Source organism: Sorex fumeus, unplaced genomic scaffold, assembly GCF_029834395.1.
Source record: "Sorex fumeus unplaced genomic scaffold, SorFum_2.1 ptg000013l, whole genome shotgun sequence".
NCBI classification, from domain to species: Eukaryota; Metazoa; Chordata; class Mammalia; order Eulipotyphla; family Soricidae; genus Sorex; species Sorex fumeus.
In genome coordinates, this window is record NW_026606070.1 from 13,967,249 (window position 1) to 13,988,872 (window position 21,624).

At 41.0% G+C, this 21,624-nt stretch overlaps 1 protein-coding gene across 2 annotated transcripts in view; it reads right to left on the reverse strand.

Annotated features, from left to right (window-relative positions):
- The window catches only part of MTHFD2L (methylenetetrahydrofolate dehydrogenase (NADP+ dependent) 2 like), a 109,810-nt gene that overhangs the window by 77,321 nt on the left and 10,865 nt on the right, over window positions 1–21,624 (reverse strand). For both annotated transcript variants that reach the window (XM_056111292.1, XM_056111291.1), the window contains 4 exons: window positions 20,040–20,224; window positions 19,334–19,456; window positions 7,416–7,568; window positions 5,939–6,046 (listed from right to left, as the gene is read on the reverse strand). In XM_056111292.1, coding sequence (XP_055967267.1) covers window positions 5,939–6,046; window positions 7,416–7,568; window positions 19,334–19,456; window positions 20,040–20,193 — 538 coding nt within the window. In that variant the 5' untranslated portion in view covers window positions 20,194–20,224. The remainder of the gene's footprint in view (window positions 1–5,938; window positions 6,047–7,415; window positions 7,569–19,333; window positions 19,457–20,039; window positions 20,225–21,624) is intronic.

Here is a 21,624-nt window from a genome sequence, read left to right on the forward strand (position 1 = left end):
GAGACGTTACTGGTGCCCGCTCAAGCAAATCGATGAACAACAGGAGGACAGGGCAGTGACAGTGATGTTTTGTAGAAAACAGACATAAGTAGGCAAATGGGGCTGTAGGGAAGCATACATGTCTGTCTCATCATACACCAGGGCCAGATTACAAGATTTCAAGGATTCACTAGATAAGGCCGCAGGCCTTATGTTTCACATCTCTACTGCACCTACCAAAAGCACACTGCAGATGTGATTCCTATTACATTCTGTGTATATACACAATACATACTGCCAAGTAGCACTGTAGCACTGTCATCCCATTGTTCATCGATTTGCTTGAGTGGGCACCAGTAACATCTCCATTCGTCCCAGCCCTGAGATTTTAACAGTCTCTCCTCTCATCCTTCCCAACTCTGCTGTGTTGGAGGCTCTTTCAGGGTCAGGGGAATGAGACCCATTATTGTTACTGTTTTTGGCATATCAAATACATAACGGGTAGCTTGCCAGGCTCTGCTGTGTGGGCGGGATACTCTTGGTAGCTTGTAGGGCTCTCTGAGAGAGACATAAAATATGTATATAGGCATATATATGCATATATATATTTCCCTCTATGATTTGTTGTCTACTGTCTGAAACCCATCAAATATGGTGTGGTAATTATGGAAAATGAGTGGGGAGTATCTTATGATGGGTTGTGCATCTGCACGGTTCAGGATTATGTTCATTTTATGCTCCCTTCTGGGAGAAGCAGCCATGAGTTCTGGACGGTGGCCGATGAAGAGTACACATAAAATTAATGCCTGCCATTAAATTTTATAGCTTTTTTTATAAAAAGGGTATTTTTGTCAACCAAAAGCCAGAGTCCTCCTAAATAAAAGTTCATTATCTTTTGTAAAACACAGAAATATCAATGGTAACTTTAGTCAGTAACATATGTTCTGAGAGATCTGAAATATAGTCATCACGATCACGATCATCCTGTTGTTCGTCAATTTCCTCGAGCAGGCACCAGTAACGTCTCCTTCTTCCTAGCCCTGAGATTTTAAAAGAGCCATTTCAATGCTCTTTCAGGGTTAGAAGAATAAGACCCATCATTGTTACTGGTATTTGGCATATTGAGTACGAGACAGGAAGTTTGCCAGACTCTGCCGTGCGGGCAGGATACTTTTGGTAGCCTGCCAGGTTCTCCAAAGGAAAAATAAGATAATAAGATGTCGTGTGGCCGCAAATGTGGCCACACGCTTCTTGGAGCTGGGTTTTATAGTCTCTGCATCTTGGTCATTGATGGGACCAACCTGGCGCTGGTGGCAACTGGTGGGTGTGATGCCTACCTACTGGAAGATGGGGGGTCTGGGTGGAGAAGGCCCAATCCCAATCCGAGTAGGCTTGGAGACCTCAGTCCCGGGACCCGCATGCCTGGGTTCCTCTGCCAGTTCTTTCATGCATGAGGCCCGTCTGGACATGTGGAGAGTGGTCCCAGCATGGCCATGGCTGGCTCCGGAGATCCTCAGCTGCTGGGGCTCTGCTCGGGGTGGGGGGGAGGGGGGAAGAGGAACTCAACCCTCCCCCCTCCAAGGGGGCCCCGGTGAGGACAGCCAGGTGCGGGAGCAGGAGACTCTGAATCTCTTCTCTTGTTATGTGTCCCTCTGCAACACTTCCTTTGGCTTCTTCTGCTGCAACCTAAGTGCTCCTGCTTTTTAACCGTGAAGTCTTTCTAGGAGGTGTCAGTATCTCTTGCTTCGGTTCAACTTGGCACAACAGTGTTTCATTTCACTGAACAAAGCATTAATATTCAACACAGGATGGCAATCTTTCCATTTTGAAATCTTGGTTCCAGTCCGTCTGACAGTACAGCTCACACCGTGCGAATTCCTCAAGAGCTTGTTTTGTTTGATCTCTGCAGAGCTGGTAGAGCATGAGAAAGCAGGTTCATCCAGCTGTTGTACAGCTCTGTCCTCTAGAATGAAAGCCTGTATCACTCCTGCATCTGGAAAAATGCCACTTAAACTCAGCATTGATTTCCCAGCTTTCTAGCCAGTGGATGGAGAGTTTCCTATCAGCAGGTGGCACCCAGAGGTGAGGAAGCACTGTGTGGAAGGTCAAGAGCTTTATTTTTCTTTTGTTTTTGCTTTTTTTTTTTTGCTTTTTGGGTCACACCTGGCAATGCACAGGGGTTACCTCCTGGCTTTGCACTCAGGAATTACTCCTGGCTGTGCTCAGGAGACCATATGGGATTCTGGGAATCGAACCTGGGTCAGTTGCATGCAAGGCAAATGCCCTACCCGCCATGCTATTGTTCCAGCCCCTACATTTCTTATTGCATGAGAAAATGTCAAAATGGACAATGGACACAGGTAACCAGACCAAAGCGCCCAGACTCATTAACAGTAGACTCGGCTGTTCCACAGTCAGTCTTCACCAATCGAGACTACAGGTAGAGTATGAGTAGCTATCTTAAAATAACTTTAAAAATAATGAAGATATTATTTTATATGAAGAATTATTATATGTAGAATTATTTCCCTGTTAATGAGGATCAGGTAAACTGGATCATCCCTCTCAGTCAGTTCCCCAGGGAACCAGATTCTCAACAGTAACAAATTGCCAGGTCACGGGTAATATGATTGTGAAACTATTAGAAAAAGTTTCAAGCAATCAAATGATATCCCAATGTTTAGTTAAAATAAGTTAGTTCAGTCATTGGACAAGAGGTTTATTGTAAGCAAAAGCCATAAGTTGTACTGACTCACTCACTCCTGCATTGCATGGTTAGCATTATTGCTAGGCCCTGTGACAAATTCCAGGGAAACAAAAGTTTGTGACAAAATATTGAACATTTACAAGTTCACATTTACTAGACATACTATGTATGCCTAGGAAAATGAAACACATTAACAATCAATATCCAATAGAATTAGTATTGTTATGACAATATACACAATACGTAAAACCTGGGTTGGATGTGTGAAAAGCATACTATATGCTGCTGTATTTCTCCAGCCCCTTCAGGCTGCATTTAAAATAATGACTAATATTAGTTTCAACGGTGTAATATTCCCAGCTATCTGCCGCGAGAACACACAGTACTGTGGAAGCACAAAGCCTCCCAGATACTAGTCAGCACAAGTCAGGAGATTCTAACATGAAAGTTTTCCTCCTACTCAGACTTTTAAAAATGAGATTACAGCAAGCATTCATTCATTTCTATTACCTTCTATAGAAACTCAAAGCCACAATTCAGTAATATTTCATGGAACAAAAATCGCCTCCGTGTCACACCTATGCATTTCTAATGTGAGGCAATGGGACAGGAGGAGGGAACACTGCACGCTCGCCATCTCCCCTGCTCCAGTGTGGCCAAGGCTCATTCTAGAGGGCAGCAAACACCCCATTCTGCTCGGCTGCCACCCACACCGCTTTTCCATCCTAGTTGTGTGGTCATTTTGCCTGGCGTTGCACTCCCAGGTGTACGGATTTGGCTCTTCATATTGAAACCTGAAAACGTCTGGATCAGCCTGGAGCTATGTTGTATTTAACCACACAAACCACATACATCACTTGATTCTCGCCACAAACATCATCTTCAGCATGACCTCCTAAAGGCACTGGAGGTCGGCGATAATATACCCAAGGGGTAAAAAAAATGTTCATTTTCACAACTGGAGGCAATTTCCATAAAGGCATGGCATTACTTCTGGCAAAATATCTTGTGGGTTTATCATTGAGATAGGATAGCGCTTGAATAACAAGCACCTGATACCCACAAAGTTTCCGCACAAGGGCAGTTTGAGCACAAAAGTGCAAGGCCAGAGAGGAAGCACGTCTCTGAGGAAAGTATCTAAAGGTGGACGCTGACCACACAGACTGTCACCTTCTGGAAAGAGAGGACTAAGTTTTTCTAACCCACTGGATCCCATGGAACTTCATAGAGAACAAGTACTGAGTGAATGCTGCCCAAATAAAATCCAGAACATTCCTATAAACAAAGTCAGCTGGTTGGCCTTTCTAAACTGCTCTTTTTGACTGACACCCAAGGATAGTAGACACAAGGGTCAGGAATATCGCTCCATCGTTGGAAGCCCGCCTCATGAGCTGGGGGAGAAGGCAGCCGGGATAGAGAAGGGGTCACTAAGTCAATGATGGTTGGAGGGATTACTCGGGATGGGAGATGTGTGCTGAAAGTAGATAAAGGACCAGTATCTCAGTATCTATATTGCAAACCATAATGCCCAAAAGCAGAGAGAGTATGCAGGAAATTGTCTGCCATAGAGGCAGTAACGTCTCCATTGTGAGACTTGTTGTTACTGTTTTTGGCATATCAAATACGCCACGGGGAGCTTGCGAGGCTCTGCCATGCGGGCAGGATACTCTCGGTAGCTTGCAGGGCTCTCCAACAGGGACAGAGGAATCAAACCCGAGTGGGCTGCATGCAAGGTAAACGTCCTACCCACTGTGCTAACAAGTCAGAGTTCATATGTACAATGGGTCGTTTCACTTACTGTGTCGAGCACAGTGATCAGTTTCTTATATTCATATCTCACTTAATTTCACAATAACCCAATGAAGAAGCTATTATCTCTTATGCAGGTGAGGAAAGCAGAGAGTTGCACAGATTCAGTGACCTCTCCACGGGCACAGCGATAAGTAGAGGGGCTGCACGGCAGTCTATGCTCCTGACTGGAGTGAGCTCCCATTCCCCCAGTTCGGATCTCCCACTTCCTTGAGTGACCTTGGGAAAGTGCTCTGCCCGTCTCTCACTTTCTTCAGTTCTGAAATGTGTAACACCCAGTGGTGTTTGGGACAACTCCTGACTCTGTGTTCTGTGCTCAGGGTGTAGCGATGCAAGGGTGGGGGTAGGGGTGGGGGGATTCAAATCAGGCTACCAGAGCAGCAAGGTGAATATTCCTCTCCACAATGTCTCAGGGCCCAAAGCTAAGTCTCTTTTAACGTTATCTGCAACACCATTGGTTCTTAATTTACTATAATCTACATACATATTTTTTTCTTTTTGGGTCACACCCGGCGTTGCACAAGGGTTACTCCTGACTCTGAATTCAGGAATCACTCCTGGCAGTGCTTGGGGGACCATATGGGATGCTGGGGATCAAACCCGGGTCGGCCACGTGCAAGGCAAACGCCCTACCCGCTGTGCTATTGCTCCAGCCCTACATACATATTTTTGTTTGTACCATATTTAATTCCTTAAACCCCCAAAAAAAAGAGAAATAAAAAGCAAAGATCTCATTATTCATCAATTTATATATGTGATCCTCAGGCTCAATTTTCCTTTGATTTTTGAAGCTTAAAATTTGTTTTCATATGCATTATTTCCATCATGATCTTAATCCATCTCTGAAAATCTGAATCAAGAAACTGAAATTCATCCACCAACAGTAATACTGATAATATGTGTACTGTCTTCGCTGTGAAGGAGAAACTGATACATAAGATGTGGAAGCTAGTAGTGACCTGTCTGTGAAGATGGATTCGGTGAAGAATTAAATGGGAACATGCAGGGGGATACTGTTTTTTTTTTCCAACTTTTTAAAATGTCTAAATTATTGGGTTTTTTCCTTTAAATAAAATATATAGAGCAAAAAGAAAAAAATGGAAGTAAAGGAGTTGTGTACATAATGTACATACAAGTAAGAAAGGCAATTATGTTATTAGGTAAGGAATTAGAGAAACTTTTATAAAAACCCACAAATAGGGGCTAGAGAAATAATACAACAGGTAAGGGCCTTGTCTTGCACGCAGCAGACCCAGGCTCAATCCCTAGTACCCCATATGGTACCCACCCCAAGCAAACACTGCCAGGAGCAAGACCTAAACGGGATATGCTCTAGAAGAAATAATAATAAATACACATCTTATATTTTCAAACATTTTTACTTGATAATTTTAAGAAATAATAACCTTCTAATTTTAAAGAGACTTCGCAAGGTCTGCCTACCTCCTGGCCGTTCATGGTCTCCATCCGTGTGTAAAAGCATGGCAATGGGCATCCCTACATTCTTGGATCTTCCAGCCACCACCACATTTTTCCCAAATGTTTCAATTCCTTAAAACACAGAGTTTAATATAAGTGAAGAATCAATCAACAAGAGTCAAAGTAAACATTTGAACTCGAAATGAACTTGCAACATTCTTTAAAATCTTCTAGTTACATATGGATTACTGAGTTGTTTATAAAGTGTCTATAAATTGCTCAGATTATTTATGCTTCTTGCATTTATCATGTTCTCTGTGATTATATTCTCATTAGCCACAAATATTTTCAAGTTGCCATTACATTACTTTAATGCAGTGAGATTCTCATAAAGTGAGTAGTGCAGATTTAAAATATATTTTGCACTGATTATAAAGAAGATTATAACAAGATTAAATTTGATTGGTACTAAAACTTTAAGCAAACATGAGATAAAATTAAATCTGTTTTTTTTTTCTTTTTTATTTTGTTTAGTGGCCACACCCAACAATTCTCAGGGATTACTCCTGGCTCTGCACTCAGGAATTAGTCCTGGCCATCCTTGGAGACCATAGGGAATACCAAGGATCAAATCCCAGTCAACCGCATGCAAGTCAAATTCCTTACCTCTGTACTCTCACTCTGGCCCTATAATCATTTTTTATGCATAATTTTTATTAATTACTGAAATCACTTTTAAAGGTATTTTTTATACAACACACACTTTACTTCATAGGAGATAAGAGTAAATATACTAATTGGAATATTTATATTCCAAATATTTATCTTCTCTTTATATAAGAAGAAAACTGGTGAAACTTTATGAGAAATAAAGTTTGCAAACACAACACAGGTTACCTCTATGGGGCATATTCTTTCCGTAAATAAAAGTTGTTAGAACTAAGATTGTTTTTAAGCACTAATATTTGAAGAGTATGATTCTGGGATTTGCACTGGAATTTTTCTCTCCATTAGGAAATAGCCAAATAAAAAGGAAATGCTTCCAGGAGTGAAGGAGGTAAGAACACCATCCAGGGAAAAGACCTCCAGGAATCAAGAAATGAATGCAGAAATAAGCATCTTACACACCTTTCTGGACTGTGAGCCTTACTTATTTTATTTTATTAATTCTTTTATTTTATTTTAGATTATTTGGATGTAGTTTCAAATAGCACTGTAACACTGTAGCACTGTCGTCCCGTTGTTCATCGATTTGCTCGAGCAGGCACCAGTAACGTCACCATTGTGAGACTTGTTACTGTTTTTGGCATATAGTGGCGTATTCGATATTCGTAGTTTCAAATGATGATTTAAAATTATTATTTTAAGCTACATCTTTCTATAATTAAACTTTTATAGATTACCATTTTCTGTCTCTTACTCAGACTAACTAAGGGGTTTCCATCAAGGCAAATGCTGTTTGACACTTCACACCCATGTCCTACAGACCACAATCACCAACCTGTTCTTTTAATTATTTCCCAAACAGCACCGGCAGTGGCAGGTACAAGGCAAGGCTGATCAAGGCACAGCCTTCCAATATTGATAATATGAAAGCCATCGACATCTTTTTCAGGGGCAATTCCATTGCACACTGTTCGCTCATCCACGTGATCTGAAAAGTAAATAAAATTGCTCTGATTTTGTAACTGTTATTATTAGAAGGCTGCAAAGTGAAATCTAAGGACCTCACAGAGAGACCACTTATAAATCAGCTTCAGTAAACATATCCAATCACTACTTTGTTCCCTGTCTTGCTACCAAAATAGTAGGATAAAATGGTATATCTTGATGGTTATGATTAGCTGCTATAAAAGTACATGTAATTACAGGGCCAACATAGCTGAGCTGAGGAAGAAGAAACTGGTGAAATCAAACAATATCAGTGAGATCTGGCAACCACCAGGTAATGTCTTTGTGTCTGTACCTTTGCATCCAAAGAAAACTTGAACAAATAGTTTTTCCATATAAAACATTTTCACTAATAGCCTTCTGTACTCCATTTTTATCATTATAGATTTAGTGGAAAATATAGTCACAATTAAAATAGTCATCGTTCATGCCTAGATTCCTCCTAATGTCCATAGTAAATATACATACATATATATGTATCACAATTGTAATGCAAAATCTCATTATATTTCCTATAAGACTACATCTTGAGCAGTAAATTAATCAATTAAAAAGTAAATGTAGGGGGGTTGGTGCCGCCAGCAGGTCAATCTGTACCCGTGAGGCGAGTGCATCAGCAGCCTGATGGCGCCTTCAGACTTTCAGATATCCCAAAATTGCTGCTATGCCTTTGGCCAGACCTCAAAAACTTGGGGCAAAGTTTACCAAGAAAGTAAACGGCCAAAAGTTAGGCATATGGGAAACACACCCACAAACCACCTCCAGCTCAGCTATATAATTGGAGGCATGGCCTCTCTCGTTCCTGATTGAACTGCTTAATAGCCATGATCCCAGAGACTCAGAAACAAATCTGGAAACCCAGCGGCTTTTGGCAGAAATGTGTCTGGTCCCTGCAGTAGGTTAACAGTGCTGGGCCAACCCAGGTGGGAATAGGTTTTGTGTCTTGGCCTGTTCCCCCTGGCGGCCTGGTGGCCGCCATCCTTCAGAGTCCATCGGACAGCCAGGTTTGGGCCCCCAGTGATGAGACATGCAGGGTCTCATGGGATTGAGGGGGTGCGGTCCTGTCCTCCCCACCCCAACGAGACCCCAAGTCATCGCCCACAAACGGCCTCTCTGGCTCCTGACCAAGCTGCTTAACGGCCATGATCCCAGAGACTCAGAAACAAACCTCGAAACCAAGTGGCTTTTGGCAGAACTGTGTCTGGACCCCGCAGTACATTACTGTCGCCGGGCTACCCCAGTGGGGAAAAGGGTGCTGTCCCTCTGCCTGCTTCCCCCTGATGGTTCGGTGGCCATCATACTCCAGAGGCCATTGGACAGTCAGGCTTGGGCCCACAGTGACGAAACTTGTTGGGCCTTGCAGGATGGGGGCGGAGCCGGGCCTGTCCTCCCCACCCCAACGAGACCCCAAGTCATCGCCCACGAACGGCCTCTCTGGCTCCTGATCAAGCTGCTTAATGGCCATGATCCCAGAGACTCAGGAGCAAATCTCGGAACCCAGCAGGTTTTGGCAGAAATCCCTCCAGATTTAAGTGTTAAAATTTCAGAATTTCAAAATCACATGGCCCTACTGCTGCCACGCGACATCATATGTTATTCATAACCAGCAATAGAACACGAATTGTCTACTGTTGCTTTTTCAGCAGATCTGAGTATTGGGGTAAAATCTCAAATAATAATGGTGGGTCTGGTGTCGAAATATTGAATGTGATCAAAGTAGAGAGAGAGTAATGTGGAAATCATCTGCCCCACAGGTAGGGGGAGGGTGTGGGATGGGGGTATACTGGGGTTTTTGGTGGTGGAGAATGGGCACTGGTGAAGGCACGGGTGTTTCATTGTATGACTGAGACTTAGACCCGAAAGCTTTGTAACTGCTCTCACGGTGATTCAATAAATAAAATTATATATATATAAAAAAAAAGTAAATGTAGGTGCACATATGGCGCTCGAGCCCATGTGCTGCTTGTGCCTGAGTGGCCGAGCACATGTTGTGCCTGAGCACATGTGTCACCCACATCTCCCCTCTTGAGATGTGTACTTTTGTGCTTTTCTATCTAATGCTGGGGTGTGTGTAAGGGCTCTCTCCACCCTTGGAGAAGCCCATGTTCTCTCTTGAGCACGTTACTCTGTCTCTCTTACTCTTCACTCTCTCCCACTTTCCTCTTCCTCCTTCCCTTCAAAAACCCTCCAAATAAAATCTGTTGACTTCAAAAAAAAAAAGAAAAAGAAAAAAAAAGTAAATGTAGTCATCTCATTTTGAAAAATATTAATTATAAAATAAACTCTTACTATTCTATACACACCATAAGTTAAATCACCCTAAAATACAATTAACCCACGTGCTTAAATTTTGAACTATGGATACATTTGTTACATAAAAGCTTCCATACCCATTATATTGTGGAAAAGACTAAAATGTAATTTTTAAAAATATTTCCAGAATTCAAATTCAAACTGCTTTCAACAAAATGTCTTGTGTCTTGGATATTCTGTATACCAAGACTGGTAAGACTACCATCTTACTTTAAGCAGATCCAATTATCATTAGATCACCAAAGTAATTAAATGTGTAAAAGCAGTTATTTCAGGGGGTCAGAGAGATAGTATAGTGAGTAGAGCACTTGCCTTGCATGCACCCGAATCAGTGTTCAATCCCTAGCACTCCATACAATCTCCTGAATATGGTCAGAAATGATCCCTGAGCACAGAACCAGGAGTAAATCCCTTAGCCAGGTGCAGCCCTCTCAAAAAATTAGCAGTTTCAACCATAGCACTGTAGCACTGTCCTCCCGCTGTTCATCAATTTGTTCGAGTGGGTCCAGTAACGTCTACACTGTGAAACTTGTTGTTACTGTGTTTGGCCAGGTGCAGCCCCCTCAAAAAATTAGCAATCTCAACCATAGCACTGTAGCACTGTCCTCCCACTGTTCATCAATTTGCTCGCGTGGGTCTAGTAACGTCTCATCGTGAGACTTGTTGTTACTGTGTTTGGCATATCGAATACGTCCCGGGTAGCTTGCCAGGCTTCGCCGCGCAAGTGAGATACTCTCAGTAGCTTGCCAGGCTCTCCAAGAGGGGCAGAGGAATCAAATTCGGGTCTGCCGGGTTGGCTGCGGGCAAGGCAAACACCCTACCGCTGTGCTATCGCTCCAGCCCATCTCAACCATATTCAAAGAGAAACAAGGGGGCCAGAGCAATAGTACAGCGGGTAGGGCATTTGCCATGCACGCGGCCGACCCGGGTTCAATCCCTGGCATCCCATACAGTACCCCAAGCACCACCAGAAGTAATTCCTGAGTGCAAAGCCAGGAGTAACCCCTGAGCATCTCTGGGTGTGACCCAAAAAGGAAAAAAAGAAAAAAAAAAGAAACTTTTTAAAGAAAGTCTCTCCAATCAATACTTTTTCTACTTTGAATAACTGTATTCATTCTATAATGTTATAGCAGGATAAGTCTCCATCTGTGTTTCCTGAAACTAGGAGATGACAAACAATTTAGTCTATAAAAAAAAAAAACTTTTTAAAAAGTTCTCTACAACGGACCAAGGATAAGGTGCTGCTTGGATTCTGGGACGCTGGTGTACTCATGTTGGCCTGAGGAGGACCCCAGGTCATCCTACGAGGAATTAGGGGTATTCCAGAGCTGCACCTGGTGATGTCTGAGAGATCACGTGGCGGCGAGAATCAAACCCATGGCAGGAACATGCCAGGCATGTGCCCTAACCACAGTACTCTCTCCTGACCCCTTAGTTCTTTTAATGCGCAAAACACTTTAATAGATACAGTATTAAGGAAAGTAATCTAATGGGCAATATCCAGGTGAAAAGAAATGCAATTGTGGTTACTTAAAAGTGAGGATGGAAGATAAGCACAGGTATGAACTGGGAGGGGTATGAGGAAATCCTAGGCTGATAACAAATATTCCATCTCTTGCTGTGTTTAAGTTACACGGGAATTTATATTTTTCAGGATTTATGGAACTGACACATTTAACATACGTGCATTTCAATGCATTTGCCCAAAAAAGTATTGCTGGTATTATAAATTTCAAATAAAATATTAATATAACAATGCTATGTTCTCTGACCATTTTAATGTGAAAGATCTATTTGATTTTCATTGGTTGCTTCCTTTCAGGACTTGAAAATTAGAAATGTCGGGCAATTTTTATGCTAATAGGTAATGTACTCTTTGAGCAAAAATATAAGATCCTTGAAATTAACTCATTAGGGCTCTTGGCATTAGAGATCCTGGGTTCAATCATTCATTTATTCACCATAAAAATATTTACTAAGTATTGACCACATAGGTGATACTATTCAGGAAAACCAGAGAGACAAAATTCTTCCTTCCTAGAGCTTACATTTTAATGGAATAAATTAAATGTCTGCTAATCAATTTATTTAGCTCTGATCTTCAATTGAGTTTATTTTCCAGAAAGTTAAGGAGAGAAATACTTTTGGAAGTTATGTTCACAGTTCTCAAGACAATAAAAACATTTAGTAAGAAAAAATACTTAGTGATACTTATAATCTCTGGATACATTAAAGTTAATTGAGCATTGCCTAGGGGAAAATCTTTGCTTGCCTTTTCATATTCTGATCACAACCTTTACAGCCTACCTCAGCTTCCTCTTTTCTGGGGAATCCATCCACCCAGTTCCAGGTACTGCCCAGCTCTCCAAAAGAGCTCAGGATTTGCTTCTCAAAGGGATGTGGTTTTAGTGCCTTTGTCAGAATTCATGGCTGGGCAATTTCTTCTTAAATTTTATTATTACACAGCTCTTTACTAGGGCTGCCGTATATATCAGCCTGCAACCTTTTCCCCCTAAAGATTTTACCTTCAGAAAATTTTAAGGGGTATGTGGGTGAAGGTGATGTAGGCAGGCAGATTACGGAAAGCCCACTGCCCCTCCCCCAACCCCCATCATGGCAGTGAAATTTCTGGGAAGTAATAAAGCCACCAGTCCTAAGTCTGACCCACCTTGTGGATACAGAAAGCAAGACCTGATAAGACCTCCAGCAGCAGACCCTGAGGTCTGAACAGCCAGAGGGACTCCTCCAGACAGAAAGGGCCTAAAGAGAAATACTGGACAACCCTCAATTCCTTCCTTTGATCTGATAATCCTCAGCCCAGACCAGAGCAGGTTGGACCCACCCTCCGAGAGAAGATCCAGCAGGACCAACGGTCAAGAAAAGGCGTTTCAAAGAAAGAAGACCACTCCCAACCCTACACACTTAGCAATAACCCTAGCAAGGGACTCTTATCTAGCTAGAAAGCCCCACGTGGTTTTTTATAGGCTTGGAAAAACCCTATAAAAGCCACCTTGAACAAAGGAAGGGTGGGCATATGCTGCCTGAGCCCTTGTGCTGCTTATGCCCACATGGCCAAGCACATGTGTCAGCCGAGCACATATGTTGCCCAAGCACATGTGTTGCTGCATCTGCCCTCTTGAGATGTGCACTTTCCTGTCTAATGCTGGGGTGTGTGCAGGGGCTCTCTCCGCCTTTGGAGAAGCCCAGGTTCTGCCTTGAGTGCATTACCTTCTCTCACTTTCCTTCCCTCCACATCTTCAAAAACCTCCAAATAAAACCCGTTTTTTTTACTTCTTCTGGGCTGGAGCGATAGCACAGCAGGTAGGGCGTTCGCCTTACAGCGGCCAACATGGCTAACCCGAGTTCGATTCCTCCGCCCCTCTAGGAGAGCCCGGCAAGCTACCGAGAGTATTCGATATGCCAGACACAGTAACAACAAAGTCTCCAATGGAGACGTTACTGGGCCCGCTCGAGCAAATCGACGATCAACGGGAGGGCCTTTACCTTTACCTTTTTTACTTCTCTGCTTGTCTACTCCTGAAATTCTTTTCTGTGAGGCAAGACAAGAACCCGGTAACTGTGGGTAAGACCTAAGACTGACTTTCCGTTCCTGCAAAGAGCAATTTCTCATCCCAACCTGAGTCTGTGGCTCCCCAAGAAATCGGGTGGCAGAAATCAACTCCTGTGCCCAGAAGACTGAGTGGCTTGACGGCCACTCAGTCTGGGGATGGGGCTCATCTGAGACATTATCAGTCCTCGTCTTCTCAGCTGGGTCTCGGCGTCACAGAAGCAGATCTTGAGAAAGGGATCTCTCTCCTCTCCTCCCCACCTCACGTAAGCCACCTGTGGGGCCCACCAACAAAGGTCTGTTCTCTGTAATTTCTTCATGCTGTAATTAGGGATTTACAAAAAACATCGCAAAGATAGTTTTACAGAGGGTTCCTGTACATCCTTTATTCAATGTCCCCTAATGTAACAACTTACCTAACCAGGGTGCATCTGTCAAAAATTAGGAAATTAATACTGAGATACAGGACTGTTAACTAAACTTCATTTTTTTATGAAAATCACCAGTTTTCACAAAAAGACACTAATATATCTTTTTCTATCTATTCTAGAATCCAATCATCTAATCTAGAAGAGTACGTAACATTTAGTCTGCTGAAGTTAAAAACATTATTTTCCATGCTCCCAATTAAGTTAAAATTATTACAGAAAATGTGGTGTTTTATTATTTAAGAGAAATCATTAACAAAAATAACACAAGTTGTCAAAATGCCACTTGTTCTGTGATTATGAGTTCAGTGGAGAAAAAACTGCTAATTATTTGGTACCTTTTAGCTATATATAGTTTCACATATTTTCTATAATATATAATTTTCACAGCAGCAAGCTTGAAAGACGTTCACAAAAATTTAAAACATTCTCATTTTTTAGTGGAAAACAATGATTCTTCCTAATGTGATTGTCAAAGTTAGGATTTTTTTCCAATGACATACTATTGGAAGTGGGAATGGGAATAAGGGAGTGGGAATAAATTCCTGAATACACTACAGGTTTCATACAAGTATCATGGTCTAAATAAAGGGCATTTTGATTTTGCTAAGTTCCTTTCCAAAGGTGAATGCACTCAAGATTAGATGAAAATAGCATGGCATGGGGAAAAAGCAAAAGATTTAGAAAAAAAAAGAAGTCACTACTAATATATATATATATATATATATATATATATATATACACACACACACATATATATATTTAAATCAGATATTTTAAGAACTAAAATCCTGAACTGGAACAAAAGTACTGCAGGTAAAGGGCACTTGCCTTGCATATGGTCAACCACGGTCCCGTCCCTGGTATCACCTGAGCACAGAGCCAGGAATGAGCACTTCCAAGAGTGTCCCCACAATAAAAAAAAAAAAGAGCAACAAAAAGCCCCAAATCCTCTCAGCCAACATGATATAACATGTTTGTGGAATCGTTGCTCAAAAAAAAAAAAAAACACCATAATTCTGTTGATGTGGGTGACTTTAAAATAAAGTCTTAGGATTGAATCTGATGTAGGCAGGCAGGCAGACAGGGAAGGCCCCCTCCCAGGGCAATGGCAAAAGCCAACCTTGCAGAAAACGTGAAAAAACAGGAAATAAGGCCTGACAAGACCCTCACCCATCTACAGAAACAGACCCAGAGAAGCAACAGATTTTGACCTAGGTAGAAGCCCTACATATAAAGGTCACCTTGAGCAAAGGAAGATGCACAGATGCTGCCAGAGCCCATGTGCTGCTTGTGCCCATGTGGTCAAGCACATGTGTCACCCGCATCTCCCCTCTTGAAGATGTGTAAACTTGTGCTTTCCTGTCTAATGCTGGGATGTGTGTAGGGCTCTCTCTGCGCTTGGAGAAGCCCGGGTTCTCTCAAGCACGTTACTCACTTTCTCTTCCTCCTTCCTTCAAAACATCCAAATAAAACTGTTTCACTTCACTGCTTACCTACTCCTGAAATTCTTCTCTGTGAGGCAAGACAAGAACCCAGTAGCCCTGGGTCCTGGGTGGCAGAGGCAGATGGGAAGAAAGTAACCATCTTTCTCCTCTCCGTTTCACGTAAGTCACCCGTGGGGCCCACCAACATGATTTCAACCTGAGAATTCGTAGGGAAGGTGAAATGTGGCCACTAAGACAGATCACCATTAATTGAGAAACCATAAAAAAAACTTCCGCTGCAACCATGAACATTATTATGGTTATTAGGAATGGTTTACAATATTCTGTAATATGAGGGGCTGGCTTCACACCTCACTGTATAATACCACACCCACACCAAGGTTTCCAGTACCATCCCACCTCCAAAACAAAATCCCTTTACTAGATCCTTCCTTATTAGTTCCTCCCATCCTTCCCCATCCTTTTTTTTTTTTTTTCGGTTTTCTGGCTAAGTAGGAGTCAGTTTTCTTGGCATCCACCAATTTGTTTGTTTTAGTAATTGGTATTCTACATGACTTAAGTTATACAATTAAGTCTTTCACTTCCTTATTTCACTTAACATAATGACCTCAAGATCCATTCCCTGGGTCCCCAAACACAAAAGAGCACCCTCTTAAATGGCAGAGTGAATACACCATAGGCTCTTGATCCAGTCATCTTTTGGTAGGTTTTTAGGTTGATATCATATTTTGTCTCTAACACTGCGAATATCCCTTCTAAATTGTGTTAGCATATGTCTGAAGTGGTTCTGCTGTTCATATGGAATTTCCACTATTTTTTAAGGAAAAAAGTTACTGGCTGCTGAACAGCGCCATCATGCGGTTAACATACTACAGAGGCAAGAAAATTATCTTCTGTTTTGTTCTCCTCACTCATAAATTTTGTATTTAAAAAATGTGACCTATGAGGGGCTGGAGCAATAGCACAGCGGGTAGGGCGTTTGCCTTGCACGCGGCCGACCTGGGTTCGATTCCCAGCATCCCATATGGTCCCCCGAGCACCGCCAAGAGTGATTCCTGAGTGCAAAGCCAGGAGTAACCCCTGAGCATCGCTGAGTGTGACCCAAAAAACAAAAAAAAAAAGTCACCTATGAGATTAGAATGTAAGTGGATAAATGACATTTGGCAATGACTTTGTCTCTAAAAGGACAAGGGATGCTCAAATAACATCAAAATCTTTTGCAAAGAAATAGTCTGCTTGAAATTCTAATTTTTAAAAATTTAGATCTATCTAGTGCTATTCAGGGTCAAAGAAATACTTCAGAGGATTACTTCAATGCCTGATCCCCTGTACTGCATATAATCTCCTAACCCCTCAAGAGCCATCCCTTGGCGCAACAACAGAGTAAGCCCTGAGCACAGCTAGGTATGGTACCCAAACAAAACAAAAGTAAAATAAAATAAATCTCAAAAGCATAATTTAGTGAATTCAAAAGAATTCACAATCATTTAGAGCTTATTACCTTTACCTTTACCTTTAGAGCTTATGACTAAGTTTCAATTTTAGTCTAGGCAGATTTCAATTGGTAATTATTTCTAATCAATTTGCTAATCACCCATTTTCCATAATAACGTATCTGCAAATCCACCACTAAAAAATATATTTATCCTACTACCCATGTATGTTTTGGCTGTAATGTGATGCAAACCTCTTTCTGTATCCTGAACTAATCACGCCCTTGATTTCTTTTCATATATTTAACTGCACATATTTTTTATTCCTATCATATTTGTCTTATTGTTAGGACTCACTTAGCCGGAGAACTGCCATGATAAGCTTCTTCCAGGAACAAGAAAAGCAGAAAAACCAGATGCATTTGTCAAAGATTACATCCCCGGAATAAGATCAGGACTCCGGAATGTGTCAGGGAGGTGGGCTGGATGTTGTGAGCCAAAACAACAACAGCAAAATAGATGTGTGCTCTGTAGGTAATAGAAAATTGCTGAGTAATTGTCAAAATGAAAGTGTGAGAACTTGCCGAGGCAGATACTTGGACCCCAGCTGGCTGGAGCAATAAATCTCGCTATGTCATTTGCATTATCGGCTCTGTTCTCTGTCCTTGAGGGGTGGTCTACTCCAGACTCTAACATTATAAAACATAACTATATTGAAGAATATTAGGGAGGGTGGGGGCGGCTGGTGATTGAGATTTCAGAAGTAAAAACACCCAACTCTGAAGAAAATTGTAAACATTGATCTAAGAAGCTCAATTATCCCCAAAGCAATAATATGTATATAAAACCTATAATTTCTTTCCAACTCTGTGACCTTGGGGGTAAATGATTTAGCTTTTCTTGCCTCAAAGTTGGTATCAGTAAAATGTACAAAACACCTCAAACTTGACTGTTTACTATAGTTGCTACACACATTCAATGAGTTAATAAATGTCAAGGGTCTGAGATGCTTCTCATAATACGTATTACTCATACTAATTTTGTATATTATTGTCTTCTCTGATTTTTTTATTAAAAATAAATTGCTCTTTCTCAGAACATCCACGTATTATCATAGTTCCTTCAATGCTAAGCTTCTCACCCTCAGAAATGAGAGCAGAGTTCAAGTATAGATAGATCACCACTGCCATCTAGTGGCTAGTACTAATCAAGTCACCAAATGCGAAATTAGAAACGGTAAAATTTCTCCAAAGGTGAACTTAATTTTTAAAGAAGAACTACAGTTAATATAGCTATTTGGAACATAGGCTGTATATATTTTATATTCATTATATAAATATTTGAATGAGTAAAATTTTAAGCTGGCAAACTCTCAAAGACTGTAAAGAAAAAAAAGGTTGCCTGATAATTATAGTAGCAAAAAAAGGCTTTTTTTTTTAAAGGGCTGGACTACATTCTTTGTTTGCAGGAACCCTGGTCTCAGTCTCTGACTCCTCAAGGTATCCCAATCAGTGCTGAGAAAAGCTTCTGCTTTCTTGCATTTTTTTTCCATGAGCCAAAAAAATGGGGTTAAGTCTATTGCCAAATGTTGGGGATCATTTCCATGATGTTTAAGAACCTATAATCCTTTATAGATCTTAATTTCCAATTATATAAAGAAAGGATGTTGCATTGTTGACGACTTTTCTAGTTTTAAAAGTAAGTGATAAGTCACTGTACAACAGTGTCTTTATTTGGGGGGGGAGGGGATTTTGTGTTTGTTTTCATGTCTGCAGCGCCAGGGAACAAACCCAAGAGCTCAACATACAAGCATGAATTCTTCTACTAAGCCAAATCTCTGGCCCCCATGCCACTTTTAACACTATAGATTATACAGTGTATTCACGAGAAACATTTTTCTTAGGAGAAACTTAAAAAAATTTAAGATCTTTCCTAACGATCATTCTTTAATGCAGTTATATGGGAAAAATTATTTAGAAATGTAGAATGTGAAGTCAGAGAGATATCACAGGGGCTAAAGCACTTGCCTTGCATGAGACTGACCCCAGTTCAATCTCCAGGTTGGCCCACTGTCACCCAAATACCACCTGGAGTGATGGCTGAGCAGAGAGCCAGGGGGGAGTCCTGAGCAGTCCAACCCTCCCCCCTCCAAAGAACAGAAACATAAATCTGGATATAATTTAAATGACAAATAAGTTATAACACATACAAAGATGTTATTGTACCATTGGTAATAATAAACCATAATAGAGATTCCATACAAAGTACCATACAGCTTTGCTTTCTAGTAACAAAACCTTCTGCCCAGTTTCTGGTGGTTTAGTCATTTTTATTATCCCAAGCTATTGGGCAAAGCAAAAATCACATGACTGACAAATGCCTAAATGTTTTCTCCATAATTCCCATTATAAACATGCCATTAAAATGTTTTTTTATTACATGGCAGGATAATAATTCTCTACTCCCATATATTTTATAACCACTCTCAGTGTCATGATATACTCTTGAATATCTCCTTTCATCAAACAAAGCAAAATACATATAAGAACATTATCTACCTGGCAGCGGTAATTGAACTAATATACCACTGACTCTTGGGTCTGTGTTCAACTGATCAGTTATGTCCAGAAGTTCCTCCTGAAGAACATCCTTGGGTTTGAGAATAATCTCACTGCAGATACCTGGAAGAAAAACAAACACAAACATGATACATCACTTGACAACAAAGATCCCATGTCTCATGACTAGGCAATTGTTCCTGTCCCACAGGAAGGAAAAGCTTCTAAAAACTAGGTTTGATACACCATCAGGAGGAATTTCTCAGGCAATAGAAATGCATTCTTGTGATTCTCATGCATTTCTTGGCCTAAGTAGCCCATGTGCTGAATTACAATTATCTGTGATAAGGGTGCTGTTAGTACATTTGAAGAGAAAAATACTAATACCACCACCACTATTAGGTCAACTTTGACAGTGAATTAGCCAAATTTATTATATGATTAAAGCAGGTGCAGCCCTTAAAATGTAAAATGTTCCTCACACATCTTACCATGGGATCTGAAATCATGCAGAATCGGGTCTCTAAGAAATAAATATGAAGGGAGAGTAAGAGGAAAAAAAATACAAACTGTAGTAAGTAATCTATAATATTAATATGTTATTCAAATAGCATTTATCTGATGACTGTCTTTCATAATGGTCTCACTTTGAAGTTCAATCAGAAAATAGAGTTTGGTAACAAAGACGAGTAGGACGCATCCCCACCTACGGCAGATGCAGCCGTAATCTTCTTCCTGACGTATGTATGACTCGCAGGATTATCTCCCACTAGGATGATACTGAGGTGAGGTCTTCTGTTCCCCAGGGAAACCCAAGATTCCACACCTCGCTCTATCTCTTTCTGGATTTGTTTGGCCATTTCAGTGCCTGAGATGACAATGGCATCATGCCTATAAAAAACAAAAGAACAAACATTGTGGTTAATAAGGAAACATGAACAACATAAGTTTCAGACATGAGTGAACAAAACATGTGATTTCCCATGTGATCAACAAAATTTGGTTTTGTTCCAATATGTCTGAACCCATTTTCTAGGTTCATAAATAAATTTCCAATTTTGTGAAGGATCCCAATTCTGCTTTTTCATTTCTACATCATAATCTATCCGTGGGATGGATTTTTGTAATATTCATATGACATGGCATATGTAAGTTATAAAACCACACAGGGGAGAGGCAGATGAACGCAGCAAAGTTAGAACCAGCACTCTTCTATCCAGAATGTGGTGGCAGTCTTGCCAACCTAAAGTCAAGTGCTCTCTCTAATATGCAGATACAAATATCCATTTTAGTCTTGCATCACTGGTCCATATACTGATATAGATTAATACAATTTTTATATAAACAGTATTCTAGGCAGTCTTCTGAAGAAGACTGTTTATATAAAATTATTCAGGATGTTAAGTGATTCTGGGCTGGAACGATAGATAGCACAGCGGGTAGGGCATTTGCCTTGCATGGGGCCGACCTGGCCGACCCAGGTTCGATTCCTCCACCCCTCTCGGAGAGCCCAGCAAGCTACCGACGGCATCTCGCCAGCACAGCAAAGCCTGGCAAGCTACCTGTGACATATTCAATGTGCCAAAAACAGTAACAACAAGTCTCAAAAATGGAGACATTACTGGGCCCGCTCGAGCAAATCGATGAACAATGGGAGGACAGTGACAGTGATTAAGTTATTCTGAAATATGGTTTATGAAGGCAAACCTCAAAATGCCTCCAAGTTTGCTCAACTTGGAGATTCCCGAACCCCACGATAATACCCTTGGGATTCAAACCCTGAGGAGGAAACCTAGGGTTCTACAGGTTTGAGACATTTCCACAGGTGCTTTGTGCACATGGTTATGTTGGAAAAATCATTTCTTCAGTTAAAATCTGCTTTTGAGTCTTTACTGATGCTAACTTGTCACTAAAATAATTTTAATGACTTTCAGGACATGGAAATGGTGACAGATTCAGTGTATTCAATTTTACTATATTATTCTATTTTGTATAGCTGTCTTAAAGTATAATTGATATAAACAGTATGTAGCACTGTAGCATTGCACTGTCCTCCCGTTGTTCATCGATTTGCTCGAGCGGGCACCAGTAACCATACGTAAAATATAAAATTAAATGTTTTAATATATGTATATACCTAGGAAACCATTACTATAGTCAAGAAAATCAGAATATCCATCAGCACCCCTCCAAAAAAAAAGCTTTCGTATAGTCTCATAATTCTACCTGTTCCCGCTTATATCTCCTCACATCATTATCTTCAATCATGAATCTTTTTCTCACTATAAGTT